The sequence below is a fragment of the Protomyctophum bolini genome, assembly GCF_963924005.1.
Source record: "Protomyctophum bolini genome assembly, chromosome: 13".
NCBI classification, from domain to species: domain Eukaryota; kingdom Metazoa; phylum Chordata; class Actinopteri; order Myctophiformes; family Myctophidae; genus Protomyctophum; species Protomyctophum bolini.
In genome coordinates this window covers 33,005,835-33,024,940 of record NC_137874.1, presented here as the reverse complement: position 1 = coordinate 33,024,940, position 19,106 = coordinate 33,005,835, and the positions used below count along the sequence as shown (strand labels likewise).

General features: G+C 35.1%; 1 protein-coding gene across 2 annotated transcripts in view; it reads right to left on the bottom strand.

The window, feature by feature from the left end:
* Positions 1 to 206: 206 nt before the first annotated feature.
* gemin5 (gem (nuclear organelle) associated protein 5) overlaps positions 207 to 19,106 on the bottom strand; it is a 201,326-nt gene continuing 182,426 nt past the window's right edge. For both annotated transcript variants that reach the window (XM_080779863.1, XM_080779864.1), the window contains 4 exons: positions 2,081 to 2,898; positions 1,545 to 1,687; positions 1,040 to 1,130; positions 207 to 680 (listed from right to left, as the gene is read on the bottom strand). In XM_080779863.1, the coding sequence (XP_080635989.1) occupies positions 516 to 680; positions 1,040 to 1,130; positions 1,545 to 1,687; positions 2,081 to 2,898 (1,217 nt within the window). In that variant the 3' untranslated portion in view covers positions 207 to 515. The remainder of the gene's footprint in view (positions 681 to 1,039; positions 1,131 to 1,544; positions 1,688 to 2,080; positions 2,899 to 19,106) is intronic.

Sequence of the window (19,106 nt, the reverse complement as noted above, 5' to 3'; positions counted from 1 at the left end):
GAGGCTGTGTGGAGGGAGGGGGTGGTGGGGTATCTCTCTCTCTCTCATGTGAGGAAGCGGTGGGAGGCTGTGTGGAGGGAGGGGGTGGTGGCGTATCTCTCTCTCTCTCTCATGTGAGGAAGCGGTGGGAGGCTGTGTGGAGGGAGGGGGTGGTGGGGTATCTCTCTCTCTCTCTCATGTGAGGAAGCGGTGGGAGGCTGTGTGGAGGGAGGGGGTGGTGGGGTATCTCTCTCTCTCTCTCATGTGAGGAAGCGGTGGGAGGCTGTGTGGAGGGAGGGGGTGGTGGGGTATCTCTCTCTCTCTCTCATGTGAGGAAGCGGTGAGAGGCTGTGTGGAGGGAGGGGGTGGTGGCGTATCTCTCTCTCTCTCTCTCTCTCATGTGAGGAAGCGGTGAGAGGCTGTGTGGAGGGAGGGGGTGGTGGGGTATCTCTCTCTCTCTCTCTCTCTCTCATGTGAGGAAGCGGTGAGAGGCTGTGTGGAGGGAGGGGGTGGTGGCGTATCTCTCTCTCTCTCTCTCATGTGAGGAAGCGGTGAGAGGCTGTGTGGAGGGAGGGGGTGGTGGCGTGCATCCTGAGGAGCTCCTTGGCCTTCTCCTGCAGGGCAGGAGGCACCATGGAGGAGGTCCCACTGAGGTGGAGGAGAACCAGACAACACTCCATCACATCTGGACGAGGAAACGTCTGAGGAGACCAAAGAGGGAGTTAAGAGGATTGATTGAAATTTTGATGGACAAAATGCGCGCACACACACACAAACATATTATAGGGCATTTGTACATATATCAGTCGAAAGGATAAAGCACAAAAAGATTGAGACTGTATTTCCATTGTGGCCCTTTGAGTGCACAAACTGAATTGGGGGGGGGGGGACGGGACGGACAGACAGACAGAAAATAGATTAATTATCCCCGTCTCTCTTTCAACCACACAATAACCCAGCATTGGCTGGGTTACTGAAACCCAACATACAGTACGCCGATTGTAAGCACAAATACCCTTGGCAAGTTGAAAATCAGCGTGTGAGACATCACATACTGTACCTTGACTGTACTGGGCAGTTGTTCCAGTTCTCTCTTATACTCCGTCATCTTACTAGACAGAGAGAGCAGGGACTCCTGGTCAGTAGGAATGCTGGGAAGACAACACACACACACACACACACACACACACACACACACACACACACACACCTTCAAAACAAGAACAAAGCACTTTCCATTCATACAATGAAATTCAACTCACTAATCCTACTATACCAATGTCGTTGGGAAAGTCGTTCTGAATGTTGTTATTGTAGTTCCCAATGTTGTCCATCATTTAAAGATCGTTTAAAGATACCAATTTGTGATACTTAATCTCAATAAAAAATGTGTCTTTAATCTATATTAAAAAGGAGTTTAATTTAGAGGAGCCGCTACCTCCTTTTTCTGGATCCAAGGGCGGACTTGAAAACCATGAAAGTGTTTGCCGCGTGCACACGCGCACACACACACACACACACACACACACACACACACACACACACACACAGATAAGTGTACAGACCGTGTCCCATCAGACGGTGGCTTGGTGGAGGACACGTCGTCCACTATGGCCGGCGGAGGCTGCGTTCCCAGGGGCGCTGCACTGTGGCGCGCCACCATGACACTCAGTCTGTCCTGGATGTCTGTCATCGCCCTCTGGGTGGCCTGGAAGGACAGACAGGTGCAACCGCTTCATCTAATTAACGGATTTTAATTCGTTATGGGGTCTTCCAACAACAGGGCTTCCTGGACCCCGGCCTAGGGGGTCCTTCGGAGGAACTGCAGAAATCTCCATATACCGGTATGTGCAAATCTTTGTGTGGGGAGAAACATTAGCCGAAAATAACCGAACTACAATATCACAACGGCTCGCGCTGCGAGGCATTGTGAGCTTGTAGATCGCCAATTTTCTGAGAGTTGGTGTAGAGGGAAAAAAAGAGCAGACCAAGTACAGAGCCAACGGCCAACTTGACTAAAAAGACCCCTATAATGAAGACCCCTGCATTACACAATAACAGTCAATCATTGATTTGAATAGCCACGTGACGCAGCCCTCACCTGGTAGGCAGCGTGGCTCTCTGAGAGCAGCACGGGGCACGCCTCCATCCAATCCCTTCTTTCTGAGCTTTTAGAGCTCACACACACGTCTGACTCGGACAGAGGCGCGTCTGGAGAAAACCTCTCTGATCGGCCGACGATTGGAGTCGACACCTCCGATTGGTTGATACGGTTCTCACAGGTTGACGCCTGGTTATCAGCAGAAGCACTATCTGCTAGCGGCTCGTGGCTAGTTGAATTGCTGTCGGTCGATGCCTGGTTGTTAGCAGAAGTACTATCTGCTGGCGGCTGGTGGCTAGTTGAATTGCTGTGGGTTGATGCCTGGTTGTTGGCAGAAGTGCTATCTGCTAGCGGCTGGTGGCTAGTTGAATTGCTGTCGGTCGATGCCTGGTTGTTAGCAGAAGTACTATCTGCTGGCAGCTGGTGGCTAGTTGAATTGCTGTCGGTCGATGCCTGGTTGTTGGCAGAAGTGCTATCTGCTAGCAGCTGGTGGCTAGTTGAATTGCTGTCGGTCAATGCCTGGTTGTTAGCAGAAGTACTATCTGCTGGCGGCTGGTGGCTAGTTGAATTGCTGTGGGTTGATGCCTGGTTGTTGGCAGAAGCGCTGTCTGCTAGCGGCTGGTGGCTAGTTGAATTGCTGTGTGTCGATGCCTGGTTGTTGCCATAAGCACTGTCTGCTGAAGGCTGGTTGCGGTGCGTCCCTGCGGTCGTCCACCAGGTTTCATACAGTCTGTGGTAACAGATCAACGCCTGTAGGCTGACGGAAGCCGCCCCGGCCTCTTCCTGGTCCTCAGGGAGACATCTGAGAGACGCAGCACCTGAGAGATACAGTGAGACCAGCCGTTACAGTATATTATGACCTGAGAGACACAGTGAGACCAGCCGTTACAGTATATTATGACCTGAGAGACACAGTGAGACCAGCCGTTACAGTATATTATGACCTGAGAGACACAGTGAGACCAGCCGTTACAGTATATTATGACCTGAGAGACACAGTGAGACCAGCCGTTACAGTATATTATGACCGGATTTTGGCGTTCACAAAATGCCTCTTTACAATGGGCAAAAGTGACGCCATTGGTTTGTACAGATCCACCATCTTTCTACTGTATATGCGGTCCAGAAATGCAACCGGTGTGGAATGCTATTGGCTGCAAACGCGGCAAGGACGGTTCTTCACTCGGTAGAACCAGTAGAAAGCCAAGAAACAAACACTTCTTTATCATTCATTTTAAAATGAATGGGACCATAATTTATTAAACGCATATCATGATGATTAAAAAAAGGGAAAAAAAGAGAAAGAGATTGATTTGGTTCCTAAGGGATTGAAAACAAGGTGTTTATGAAAAGGTTTACTAAGGTAATAAAATAAAGTGTAAAGTTTGCCCAAAACCTAACTGAGATTCATTGAGATTATAATGTATTGCAAACGATAGAAGGTAAATGATGATTAAAAAAGACGTCTTCTACATCCTGACAGTTTTCTGAAAAAGCTATGTTTCTATGTCAGTCGTTCTGCTATTTTTCAATAGCTAAAGCATTGAAAAGCAAAGCTTTTGCACACCTACAAGCGACAGGTGCGTAGGAGAGGGTACGGTGCCCCAAAAATGAACAAGGAAAACAACCGCACACTGTCTTCAAATGCGGTGACCACCATTTATTTACAGGGAAATAGCAACGTTTCGTCCTTCATCAGACTATCTTTATGAACACAATGAGAAAGCATCCTTTTTGTAGGCTGTCTGGCCTGAAGGTAAGCCTATCAGAACAAACTAAATGACATGACATCACTCAACTTAAGGGGATACTGATAGGTACTCATGTGGTTAAATGAGAACAAAAAAGTAATGTAAAAAAAACTCAATACATTATTTGACACTTTTGGTTGTTGAAAAACAGCTTCTAACCATTATTTTACACTTTTGGTTGTTGAGAAACAGCTCCTAAAACATTATTTGACACTTTTGGTTGTTGAAAAACAGCTTCTAACCATTATTTGACACTTTGGTTGTTGAGAAACAGCTCCTAAAACATTATTTTACACGTTTGGTTGTTGAGAAACAGCTCCTAAAACATTATTTGACACTTTTGGTTGTTGAAAAACAGCTTCTAACCATTATTTGACACTTTGGTTGTTGAGAAACAGCTCCTAAAACATTATTTTACACTTTTGGTTGTTGAGAAACAGCTCCTAAAACATTATTTGACACTTTTGGTTGTTGAAAAACAGCTTCTAACCATTATTTGACACTTTGGTTGTTGAGAAACAGCTCCTAAAACATTATTTTACACTTTTGGTTGTTGAGAAACAGCTCCTAAAACATTATTTGACACTTTTGGTTGTTGAAAAACAGCTTCTAACCATTATTTGACACTTTGGTTGTTGAGAAACAGCTCCTAAAACATTATTTTACACTTTTGGTTGTTGAGAAACAGCTCCTAAAACATTATTTGACACTTTTGGTTGTTGAAAAACAGCTTCTAACCATTATTTGACACTTTGGTTGTTGAGAAACAGCTCCTAAAACATTATTTTACACTTTTGGTTATTGAGAAACAGCTCCTAAAACATTATTTGACACTTTTGGTTGTTGAAAAACAGCTTCTAACCATTATTTGACACTTTGGTTGTTGAGAAACAGCTCCTAAAACATTATTTTACACTTTTGGTTGTTGAGAAACAGCTCCTAAAACATTATTTGACACTTTTGGTTGTTGAAAAACAGCTTCTAACCATTATTTGACACTTTGGTTGTTGAGAAACAGCTCCTAAAACATTATTTTACACTTTTGGTTGTTGAGAAACAGCTCCTAAAACATTATTTGACACTTTTGGTTGTTGAAAAACAGCTTCTAACCATTATTTGACACTTTGGTTGTTGAGAAACAGCTCCTAAAACATTATTTTACACTTTTGGTTATTGAGAAACAGCTCCTAAAACATAATTTGACACTTTTGGTTGTTGAAAAACAGCTTCTAACCATTATTTGACACTTTGGATGTTGAGAAACAGCTCCTAAAACATTATTTTACACTTTTGGTTGTTGAAAAACAGCTCCTAAAACATTATTTGACACTTTTGGTTGTTGAAAAACAGCTTCTTACCATTATTTGACACTTTGGTTGTTGAGAAACAGCTCCTAAAACATTATTTTACACTTTTGGTTATTGAGAAACAGCTCCTAAAACATTATTTGACACTTTTGGTTGTTGAAAAACAGCTTCTAACCATTATTTGACACTTTGGTTGTTGAGAAACAGCTCCTAAAACATTATTTTACACTTTTGGTTGTTGAAAAACAGCTTCTAACCATTATTTGACACTTTGGTTGTTGAGAAACAGCTCCTAAAACATTATTTTACACTTTTGGTTGTTGAGAAACAGCTCCTAAAACATTATTTGACACTTTTGGTTGTTGAAAAACAGCTTCTAACCATTATTTGACACTTTGGTTGTTGAGAAACAGCTCCTAAAACATTATTTTACACTTTTGGTTATTGAGAAACAGCTCCTAAAACATTATTTGACACTTTTGGTTGTTGAAAAACTGCTTCTAACCATTATTTGACACTTTGGTTGTTGAGAAACAGCTCCTAAAACATTATTTTACACTTTTGGTTATTGAGAAACAGCTCCTAAAACATTATTTGACACTTTTGGTTGTTGAAAAACTGCTTCTAACCATTATTTGACACTTTGGTTGTTGAGAAACAGCTCCTAAAACATTATTTTACACTTTTGGTTGTTGAGAAACAGCTCCTAAAACATTATTTGACACTTTTGGTTGTTGAAAAACAGCTTCTAACCATTATTTGACACTTTGGTTGTTGAGAAACAGCTCCTAAAACATTATTTTACACTTTTGGTTGTTGAGAAACAGCTCCTAAAACATTATTTGACACTTTTGGTTGTTGAAAAACAGCTTCTAACCATTATTTGACACTTTGGTTGTTGAGAAACAGCTCCTAAAACATTATTTTACACTTTTGGTTGTTGAGAAACAGCTCCTAAAACATTATTTGACACTTTTGGTTGTTGAAAAACAGCTTCTAACCATTATTTGACACTTTGGTTGTTGAGAAACAGCTCCTAAAACATTATTTTACACTTTTGGTTGTTGAGAAACAGCTCCTAAAACATTATTTGACACTTTTGGTTGTTGAAAAACAGCTTCTAACCATTATTTGACACTTTGGTTGTTGAGAAACAGCTCCTAAAACATTATTTTACACTTTCGGTTATTGAGAAACAGCTCCTAAAACATTATTTGACAATTTTGGTTATTATTATTGGTGATTATTATTATTTTGGGAGGCAAATTATTTTGGGAGGCAAATTATTTTGGGAGGCAAATTATTTTGGCAAATTATTTTGGGAGGCAAATTATTTTGGCAAATTATTTTGGGAGGCAAATTATTTTGGCAAATTATTTTGGGAGGCAAATTATTTTGGGAGGCAAATTATTTTGGCAAATTATTTTGGGAGGCAAATTATTTTGGGAGGCAAATTATTTTGGCAAATTATTTTGGGAGGCAAATTATTTTGGGAGGCAAATAATTTAGGCAAATTATTTTGGGAGGCAAATTATTTTGGGAGGCAAATTATTTTGGGAGGCAATTTATTTTGGGAGGCAAATTATTTTGGGAGGCAAATTATTTTGGCAAATTATTTTGGGAGGCAAATTATTTTGGCAAATTATTTTGGGAGGCAAATTATTTTGGCAAATTATTTTACACTTTTGGTTATTGAGAAACAGCTCCTAAAACATTATTTGACAATTTTGGTTGTTGAAAAACAGCTTCTAACCATTATTTGACACTTTGGTTGTTGAGAAACGGCTCCTAAAACATTATTTTACACTTTTGGTTATTGAGAAACAGCTCCTAAAACATTATTTGACACTTTTGGTTGTTGAAAAACAGCTTCTAACCATTATTTGACACTTTGGATGTTGAGAAACAGCTCCTAAAACATTATTTTACACTTTTGGTTATTGAGAAACAGCTCCTAAAACATTATTTGACACTTTTGGTTGTTGAAAAACAGCTTCTAACCATTATTTGACACTTTGGTTGTTGAGAAACAGCTCCTAAACATTATTTTACACTTTTGGTTATTGAGAAACAGCTCCTAAAACATTATTTGACACTTTTGGTTGTTGAAAAAACAGCTTCTAACCATTATTTGACACTTTGGTTGTTGAGAAACAGCTCCTAAAACATTATTTTACACTTTTGGTTGTTGAGAAACAGCTCCTAAAACATTATTTGACACTTTTGGTTGTTGAAAAACAGCTTCTAACCATTATTTGACACTTTGGTTGTTGAGAAACAGCTCCTAAAACATTATTTTACACTTTTGGTTATTGAGAAACAGCTCCTAAAACATTATTTGACACTTTTGGTTGTTGAAAAACTGCTTCTAACCATTATTTGACACTTTGGTTGTTGAGAAACAGCTCCTAAAACATTATTTTACACTTTTGGTTGTTGAGAAACAGCTCCTAAAACATTATTTGACACTTTTGGTTGTTGAAAAACAGCTTCTAACCATTATTTGACACTTTGGTTGTTGAGAAACGGCTCCTAAAACATTATTTTACACTTTTGGTTATTGAGAAACAGCTCCTAAAACATTATTTGACACTTTTGGTTGTTGAAAAACAGCTTCTAACCATTATTTGACACTTTGGATGTTGAGAAACAGCTCCTAAAACATTATTTTACACTTTTGGTTATTGAGAAACAGCTCCTAAAACATTATTTGACACTTTTGGTTGTTGAAAAACAGCTTCTAACCATTATTTGACACTTTGGTTGTTGAGAAACAGCGCCTAAAACATTATTTTACACTTTTGGTTGTTGAGAAACAGCTCCTAAAACATTATTTGACACTTTTGGTTGTTGAAAAACAGCTTCTAACCATTATTTGACACTTTGGTTGTTGAGAAACAGCTCCTAAAACATTATTTTACACTTTTGGTTATTGAGAAACAGCTCCTAAAACATTATTTGACACTTTTGGTTGTTGAAAAACTGCTTCTAACCATTATTTGACACTTTGGTTGTTGAGAAACAGCTCCTAAAACATTATTTTACACTTTTGGTTGTTGAGAAACAGCTCCTAAAACATTATTTGACACTTTTGGTTGTTGAAAAACAGCTTCTAACCATTATTTGACACTTTGGTTGTTGAGAAACAGCTCCTAAAACATTATTTTACACTTTTGGTTGTTGAGAAACAGCTCCTAAAACATTATTTGACACTTTTGGTTGTTGAAAAACAGCTTCTAACCATTATTTGACACTTTGGTTGTTGAGAAACAGCTCCTAAAACATTATTTTACACTTTTGGTTGTTGAGAAACAGCTCCTAAAACATTATTTGACACTTTTGGTTGTTGAAAAACAGCTTCTAACCATTATTTGACACTTTGGTTGTTGAGAAACAGCTCCTAAAACATTATTTTACACTTTTGGTTGTTGAGAAACAGCTCCTAAAACATTATTTGACACTTTTGGTTGTTGAAAAACAGCTTCTAAGCATTATTTGACACTTTGGTTGTTGAGAAACAGCTCCTAAAACATTATTTTACACTTTCGGTTATTGAGAAACAGCTCCTAAAACATTATTTGACACTTTTGGTTATTATTATTGGTGATTATTATTATTTTGGGAGGCAAATTATTTTGGCAAATTATTTTGGGAGGCAAATCATTTTGGGAGGCAAATTATTTTGGGAGGCAAATTATTTTGGGAGGCAAATTATTTTGGCAAATTATTTTGGGAGGCAAATTATTTTGGCAAATTATTTTGGGAGGCAAATTATTTTGGCAAATTATTTTGGGAGGCAAATTATTTTGGCAAATTATTTTGGGAGGCAAATAATTTAGGCAAATTATTTTGGGAGGCAAATAATTTAGGCAAATTATTTTGGGAGGCAAATAATTTAGGCAAATTATTTTGGGAGGCAAATAATTTAGGCAAATTATTTTGGGAGGCAAATAATTTAGGCAAATTATTTTGGGAGGCAAATAATTTAGGCAAATTATTTTGGGAGGCAAATTATTTTGGCAAATTATTTTGGGAGGCAAATTATTTTGGCAAATTATTTTGGCAAATTATTTTGGGAGGCAAATTATTTTGGGAGGCAAATTATTTTGGGAGGCAAATTATTTTGGCAAATTATTTTGGGAGGCAAATTATTTTGGCAAATTATTTTGGCAAATTATTTTGGGAGGCAAATTATTTTGGGGGGCAAATTATTTTGGGAGGCAAATTATTTTGGCAGGCAAATTATTTTGGGAGGCAAATTATTTTGGGAGGCAAATTATTTTGGCAAATTATTTTGGGAGGCAAATTATTTTGGGAGGCAAATTATTTTGGGAGGCAAATTATTTAGGCAAATTATTTTGGCAAATTATTTTGGGAGGCAAATTATTTTGGCAAATTATTTTGGGAGGCAAATTATTTTGGCAAATTATTTTGGGAGGCAAATTATTTTGGCAAATTATTTTGGGAGGCAAATAATTTAGGCAAATTATTTTGGGAGGCAAATAATTTAGGCAAATTATTTTGGGAGGCAAATAATTTAGGCAAATTATTTTGGGAGGCAAATAATTTAGGCAAATTATTTTGGGAGGCAAATAATTTAGGCAAATTATTTTGGCAAATTATTTTGGGAGGCAAATTATTTTGGCAAATTATTTTGGGAGGCAAATTATTTTGGGAGGCAAATTATTTTGGGAGGCAAATTATTTTGGGAGGCAAATTATTTTGGCAAATTATTTTGGGAGGCAAATTATTTAGGCAAATTATTTTGGGAGGCAAATAATTTAGGCAAATTATTTTGGGAGGCAAATAATTTAGGCAAATTATTTTGGGAGGCAAATTATTTTGGCAAATTATTTTGGGAGGCAAATTATTTTGGCAAATTATTTTGGGAGGCAAATTATTTTGGGAGGCAAATTATTTTGGGAGGCAAATTATTTTGGGAGGCAAATTATTTTGGGAGGCAAATTATTTTGGCAAATTATTTTGGGAGGCAAATTATTTTGGGAGGCAAATTATTTTGGCAAATTATTTTGGGAGGCAAATTATTTTGGCAAATTATTTTGGGGGGCAAATTATTTTGGGAGGCAAATTATTTTGGCAGGCAAATTATTTTGGGAGGCAAATTATTTTGGGAGGCAAATTATTTTGGGAGGCAAATTATTTTGGGAGGCAAATTATTTTGGCAAATTATTTTGGGAGGCAAATTATTTTGGGAGGCAAATTATTTTGGCAAATTATTTTGGCAAATTATTTTGGGAGGCAAATTATTTTGGCAAATTATTTTGGGAGGCAAATTATTTTGGGAGGCAAATTATTTTGGGAGGCAAATTATTTTGGCAAATTATTTTGGGAGGCAAATAATTTAGGCAAATTATTTTGGGAGGCAAATAATTTAGGCAAATTATTTTGGGAGGCAAATAATTTAGGCAAATTATTTTGGGAGGCAAATAATTTAGGCAAATTATTTTGGGAGGCAAATAATTTAGGCAAATTATTTTGGCAAATTATTTTGGGAGGCAAATTATTTTGGCAAATTATTTTGGGAGGCAAATTATTTTGGGAGGCAAATTATTTTGGCAAATTATTTTGGGAGGCAAATTATTTTGGGAGGCAAATTATTTTGGCAAATTATTTTGGCAAATTATTTTGGGAGGCAAATTATTTTGGCAAATTATTTTGGGAGGCAAATTATTTTGGGAGGCAAATTATTTTGGCAGGCAAATTATTTTGGGAGGCAAATTATTTTGGGAGGCAAATTATTTTGGGAGGCAAATTATTTTGGGAGACAAATTATTTTGGGAGGCAAATTATTTTGGGAGGCAAATTATTTTGGGAGGCAAATTATTTTGGCAAATTATTTTGGGAGGCAAATTATTTTGGCAAATTATTTTGGGAGGCAAATTATTTTGGCAAATTATTTTACACTTTTGGTTATTGAGAAACAGCTCCTAAAACATTATTTGACAATTTTGGTTGTTGAAAAACAGCTTCTAACCATTATTTGACACTTTGGTTGTTGAGAAACGGCTCCTAAAACATTATTTTACACTTTTGGTTATTGAGAAACAGCTCCTAAAACATTATTTGACACTTTTGGTTGTTGAAAAACAGCTTCTAACCATTATTTGACACTTTGGTTGTTGAGAAACAGCTCCTAAAACATTATTTTACACTTTTGGTTATTGAGAAACAGCTCCTAAAACATTATTTGACACTTTTGGTTGTTGAAAAACAGCTTCTAACCATTATTAGACACTTTGGTTGTTGAGAAACGGCTCCTAAAACATTATTTTACACTTTTGGTTATTGAGAAACAGCTCCTAAAACATTATTTGACACTTTTGGTTGTTGAAAAACAGCTTCTAACCATTATTTGACACTTTGGATGTTGAGAAACAGCTCCTAAAACATTATTTTACACTTTGAGTTATTGAGAAACAGCTCCTAAAACATTATTTGACACTTTTGGTTGTTGAAAAACAGCTTCTAACCATTATTTGACACTTTGGTTGTTGAGAAACAGCTCCTAAAACATTATTTTACACTTTTGGTTGTTGAGAAACAGCTCCTAAAACATTATTTGACACTTTTGGTTGTTGAAAAACAGCTTCTAACCATTATTTGACACTTTGGTTGTTGAGAAACAGCTCCTAAAACATTATTTGACACTTTTGGTTGTTGAAAAACAGCTTCTAACCATTATTTGACACTTTGGTTGTTGAGAAACAGCTCCTAAAACATTATTTTACACTTTTGGTTATTGAGAAACAGCTCCTAAAACATTATTTGACACTTTTGGTTGTTGAAAAACTGCTTCTAACCATTATTTGACACTTTGGTTGTTGAGAAACAGCTCCTAAAACATTATTTTACACTTTTGGTTGTTGAGAAACAGCTCCTAAAACATTATTTGACACTTTTGGTTGTTGAAAAACAGCTTCTAACCATTATTTGACACTTTGGTTGTTGAGAAACAGCTCCTAAAACATTATTTTACACTTTTGGTTGTTGAGAAACAGCTCCTAAAACATTATTTGACACTTTTGGTTGTTGAAAAACAGCTTCTAAGCATTATTTGACACTTTGGTTGTTGAGAAACAGCTCCTAAAACATTATTTTACACTTTCGGTTATTGAGAAACAGCTCCTAAAACATTATTTGACACTTTTGGTTATTATTATTGGTGATTATTATTATTTTGGGAGGCAAATTATTTTGGCAAATTATTTTGGGAGGCAAATAATTTTGGGAGGCAAATAATTTTGGGAGGCAAATAATTTTGGGAGGCAAATTATTTTGGGAGGCAAATTATTTTGGCAAATTATTTTGGGAGGCAAATTATTTTGGCAAATTATTTTGGCAAATTATTTTGGGAGGCAAATTATTTTGGGAGGCAAATTATTTTGGCAAATTATTTTGGGAGGCAAATTATTTTGGGAGGCAAATTATTTTGGCAAATTATTTTGGGAGGCAAATTATTTTGGCAAATTATTTTGGGAGGCAAATTATTTTGGGAGGCAAATAATTTAGGCAAATTATTTTGGGAGGCAAATAATTTAGGCAAATTATTTTGGGAGGCAAATTATTTTGGCAAATTATTTTGGGAGGCAAATTATTTTGGCAAATTATTTTGGGAGGCAAATTATTTTGGGAGGCAAATTATTTTGGGAGGCAAATTATTTTGGCAAATTATTTTGGGAGGCAAATTATTTTGGCAAATTATTTTGGGAGGCAAATTATTTTGGGAGGCAAATTATTTTGGCAGGCAAATTATTTTGCCTCAGGCAAATTATTTTGGGAGGCAAATTATTTTGGGAGGCAAATTATTTTGGGAGACAAATTATTTTGGGAGGCAAATTATTTTGGGAGGCAAATTATTTTGGGAGGCAAATTATTTTGGCAAATTATTTTGGGAGGCAAATTATTTTGGCAAATTATTTTGGGAGGCAAATTATTTTGGCAAATTATTTTACACTTTTGGTTATTGAGAAACAGCTCCTAAAACATTATTTGACAATTTTGGTTGTTGAAAAACAGCTTCTAACCATTATTTGACACTTTGGATGTTGAGAAACAGCTCCTAAAACATTATTTTACACTTTGAGTTATTGAGAAACAGCTCCTAAAACATTATTTGACACTTTGGTTGTTGAGAAACAGCTCCTAAAACATTATTTTACACTTTTGGTTGTTGAGAAACAGCTCCTAAAACATTATTTGACACTTTTGGTTGTTGAAAAACAGCTTCTAACCATTATTTGACACTTTGGTTGTTGAGAAACAGCTCCTAAAACATTATTTGACACTTTTGGTTGTTGAAAAACAGCTTCTAACCATTATTTGACACTTTGGTTGTTGAGAAACAGCTCCTAAAACATTATTTTACACTTTTGGTTATTGAGAAACAGCTCCTAAAACATTATTTGACACTTTTGGTTGTTGAAAAACTGCTTCTAACCATTATTTGACACTTTGGTTGTTGAGAAACAGCTCCTAAAACATTATTTTACACTTTTGGTTGTTGAGAAACAGCTCCTAAAACATTATTTGACACTTTTGGTTGTTGAAAAACAGCTTCTAACCATTATTTGACACTTTGGTTGTTGAGAAACAGCTCCTAAAACATTATTTTACACTTTTGGTTGTTGAGAAACAGCTCCTAAAACATTATTTGACACTTTTGGTTGTTGAAAAACAGCTTCTAACCATTATTTGACACTTTGGTTGTTGAGAAACAGCTCCTAAAACATTATTTTACACTTTTGGTTGTTGAGAAACAGCTCCTAAAACATTATTTGACACTTTTGGTTGTTGAAAAACAGCTTCTAACCATTATTTGACACTTTGGTTGTTGAGAAACAGCTCCTAAAACATTATTTTACACTTTTGGTTGTTGAGAAACAGCTCCTAAAACATTATTTGACACTTTTGGTTGTTGAAAAACAGCTTCTAAGCATTATTTGACACTTTGGTTGTTGAGAAACAGCTCCTAAAACATTATTTTACACTTTCGGTTATTGAGAAACAGCTCCTAAAACATTATTTGACACTTTTGGTTATTATTATTGGTGATTATTATTATTTTGGGAGGCAAATTATTTTGGCAAATTATTTTGGGAGGCAAATAATTTTGGGAGGCAAATAATTTTGGGAGGCAAATAATTTTGGGAGGCAAATTATTTTGGGAGGCAAATTATTTTGGCAAATTATTTTGGGAGGCAAATTATTTTGGCAAATTATTTTGGCAAATTATTTTGGCAAATTATTTTGGGAGGCAAATTATTTTGGGAGGCAAATTATTTTGGCAAATTATTTTGGGAGGCAAATTATTTTGGGAGGCAAATTATTTTGGCAAATTATTTTGGGAGGCAAATTATTTTGGCAAATTATTTTGGGAGGCAAATTATTTTGGGAGGCAAATAATTTAGGCAAATTATTTTGGGAGGCAAATAATTTAGGCAAATTATTTTGGGAGGCAAATAATTTAGGCAAATTATTTTGGGAGGCAAATTATTTTGGCAAATTATTTTGGGAGGCAAATTATTTTGGCAAATTATTTTGGGAGGCAAATTATTTTGGGAGGCAAATTATTTTGGCAAATTATTTTGGGAGGCAAATTATTTTGGCAAATTATTTTGGGAGGCAAATTATTTTGGGAGGCAAATTATTTTGGCAGGCAAATTATTTTGCCTCAGGCAAATTATTTTGGGAGGCAAATTATTTTGGGAGGCAAATTATTTTGGGAGACAAATTATTTTGGGAGGCAAATTATTTTGGGAGGCAAATTATTTTGGGAGGCAAATTATTTTGGCAAATTATTTTGGGAGGCAAATTATTTTGGCAAATTATTTTGGGAGGCAAATTATTTTGGCAAATTATTTTACACTTTTGGTTATTGAGAAACAGCTCCTAAAACATTATTTGACAATTTTGGTTGTTGAAAAACAGCTTCTAACCATTATTTGACACTTTGGTTGTTGAGAAACGGCTCCTAAAACATTATTTTACACTTTTGGTTATTGAGAAACAGCTCCTAAAACATTATTTGACACTTTTGGTTGTTGAAAAACAGCTTCTAACCATTATTTGACACTTTGGTTGTTGAGAAACAGCTCCTAAAACATTATTTTACACTTTTGGTTATTGAGAAACAGCTCCTAAAACATTATTTGACACTTTTGGTTGTTGAAAAACAGCTTCTAACCATTATTTGACACTTTGGATGTTGAGAAACAGCTCCTAAAACATTATTTTACACTTTGAGTTATTGAGAAACAGCTCCTAAAACATTATTTGACACTTTTGGTTGTTGAAAAACAGCTTCTAACCATTATTTGACACTTTGGTTGTTGAGAAACAGCTCCTAAAACATTATTTTACACTTTTGGTTGTTGAGAAACAGCTCCTAAAACATTATTTGACACTTTTGGTTGTTGAAAAACAGCTTCTAACCATTATTTGACACTTTGGTTGTTGAGAAACAGCTCCTAAAACATTATTTTACACTTTTGGTTATTGAGAAACAGCTCCTAAAACATTATTTGACACTTTTGGTTGTTGAAAAACTGCTTCTAACCATTATTTGACCTTTTGGTTGTTGAGAAACAGCTCCTAAAACATTATTTTACACTTTTGGTTGTTGAGAAACAGCTCCTAAAACATTATTTGACACTTTTGGTTGTTGAAAAACAGCTTCTAACCATTATTTGACACTTTGGTTGTTGAGAAACAGCTCCTAAAACATTATTTTACACTTTTGGTTGTTGAGAAACAGCTCCTAAAACATTATTTGACACTTTTGGTTGTTGAAAAACAGCTTCTAACCATTATTTGACACTTTGGTTGTTGAGAAACAGCTCCTAAAACATTATTTTACACTTTTGGTTGTTGAGAAACAGCTCCTAAAACATTATTTGACACTTTTGGTTGTTGAAAAACAGCTTCTAACCATTATTTGACACTTTGGTTGTTGAGAAACAGCTCCTAAAACATTATTTTACAATTTTGGTTGTTGAGAAACAGCTCCTAAAACATTATTTGACACTTTTGGTTGTTGAAAAACAGCTTCTAAGCATTATTTGACACTTTGGTTGTTGAGAAACAGCTCCTAAAACATTATTTTACACTTTCGGTTATTGAGAAACAGCTCCTAAAACATTATTTGACACTTTTGGTGATTATTATTATTTTGGGAGGCAAATTATTTTGGCAAATTATTTTGGGAGGCAAATTATTTTGGGAGGCAAATTATTTTGGGAGGCAAATAATTTTGGGAGGCAAATTATTTTGGGAGGCAAATTATTTTGGGAGGCAAATTATTTTGGCAAATTATTTTGGGAGGCAAATTATTTTGGCAAATTATTTTGGGAGGCAAATTATTTTGGCAAATTATTTTGGGAGGCAAATTATTTTGGCAAATTATTTTGGGAGGCAAATTATTTTGGCAAATTATTTTGGGAGGCAAATTATTTTGGGAGGCAAATTATTTTGGGAGGCAAATAATTTAGGCAAATTATTTTGGGAGGCAAATAATTTAGGCAAATTATTTTGGGAGGCAAATAATTTAGGCAAATTATTTTGGGAGGCAAATTATTTTGGGAGGCAAATTATTTTGGCAAATTATTTTGGGAGGCAAATTATTTTGGGAGGCAAATTATTTTGGGAGGCAAATTATTTTGGGAGGCAAATTATTTTGGCAGGCAAATTATTTTGGGAGGCAAATTATTTTGGCAAATTATTTTGGGAGGCAAATTATTTTGGGAGGCAAATTATTTTGGCAAATTATTTTGGCAAATTATTTTGGGAGGCAAATTATTTTGGCAAATTATTTTGGGAGGCAAATTATTTTGGGAGGCAAATTATTTTGGGAGGCAAATTATTTTGGGAGGCAAATTATTTTGGCAAATTATTTTGGGAGGCAAATTATTTTGGGAGGCAAATTATTTTGGCAAATTATTTTGGCAAATTATTTTGGCAAATTATTTTGGGAGGCAAATTATTTTGGCAAATTATTTTGGGAGGCAAATTATTTTGGGAGGCAAATTATTTTGGCAAATTATTTTGGGAGGCAAATAATTTAGGCAAATTATTTTGGGAGGCAAATAATTTAGGCAAATTATTTTGGGAGGCAAATAATTTAGGCAAATTATTTTGGGAGGCAAATTATTTAGGCAAATTATTTTGGGAGGCAAATAATTTAGGCAAATTATTTTGGGAGGCAAATTATTTTGGCAAATTATTTTGGCAAATTATTTTGGGAGGCAAATTATTTTGGGAGGCAAATTATTTTGGCAAATTATTTTGGGAGGCAAATTATTTTGGGAGGCAAATTATTTTGGGAGGCAAATTATTTTGGGAGGCAAATTATTTTGGCAGGCAAATTATTTTGGGAGGCAAATTATTTTGGGAGGCAAATTATTTTGGGAGGCAAATTATTTTGGGAGACAAATTATTTTGGGAGGCAAATTATTTTGGGAGGCAAATTATTTTGGCAAATTATTTTGGGAGGCAAATTATTTTGGCAAATTATTTTGGGAGGCAAATTATTTTGGCAAATTATTTTACACTTTTGGTTATTGAGAAACAGCTCCTAAAACATTATTTGACAATTTTGGTTGTTGAAAAACAGCTTCTAACCATTATTTGACACTTTGGTTGTTGAGAAACGGCTCCTAAAACATTATTTTACACTTTTGGTTATTGAGAAACAGCTCCTAAAACATTATTTGACACTTTTGGTTGTTGAAAAACAGCTTCTAACCATTATTTGACACTTTGGTTGTTGAGAAACAGCTCCTAAAACATTATTTTACACTTTTGGTTGTTGAGAAACAGCTCCTAAAACATTATTTGACACTTTTGGTTGTTGAAAAACAGCTTCTAACCATTATTTGACACTTTGGTTGTTGAGAAACAGCTCCTAAAACATTATTTTACACTTTTGGTTGTTGAGAAACAGCTCCTAAAACATTATTTGACACTTTTGGTTGTTGAAAAACAGCTTCTAACCATTATTTGACACTTTGGTTGTTGAGAAACAGCTCCTAAAACATTATTTTACACTTTTGGTTGTTGAGAAACAGCTCCTAAAACATTATTTGACACTTTTGGTTGTTGAAAAACAGCTTCTAAGCATTATTTGACACTTTGGTTGTTGAGAAACAGCTCCTAAAACATTATTTTACACTTTCGGTTATTGAGAAACAGCTCCTAAAACATTATTTGACACTTTTGGTTATTATTATTGGTGATTATTATTATTTTGGGAGGCAAATTATTTTGGCAAATTATTTTGGGAGGCAAATCATTTTGGGAGGCAAATTATTTTGGGAGGCAAATTATTTTGGGAGGCAAATTATTTTGGCAAATTATTTTGGGAGGCAAATTATTTTGGCAAATTATTTTGGGAGGCAAATTATTTTGGCAAATTATTTTGGGAGGCAAATTATTTTGGCAAATTATTTTGGGAGGCAAATAATTTAGGCAAATTATTTTGGGAGGCAAATAATTTAGGCAAATTATTTTGGGAGGCAAATAATTTAGGCAAATTATTTTGGGAGGCAAATAATTTAGGCAAATTATTTTGGGAGGCAAATAATTTAGGCAAATTATTTTGGGAGGCAAATAATTTAGGCAAATTATTTTGGGAGGCAAATTATTTTGGCAAATTATTTTGGGAGGCAAATTATTTTGGCAAATTATTTTGGCAAATTATTTTGGGAGGCAAATTATTTTGGGAGGCAAATTATTTTGGGAGGCAAATTATTTTGGCAAATTATTTTGGGAGGCAAATTATTTTGGCAAATTATTTTGGCAAATTATTTTGGGAGGCAAATTATTTTGGGGGGCAAATTATTTTGGGAGGCAAATTATTTTGGCAGGCAAATTATTTTGGGAGGCAAATTATTTTGGGAGGCAAATTATTTTGGCAAATTATTTTGGGAGGCAAATTATTTTGGGAGGCAAATT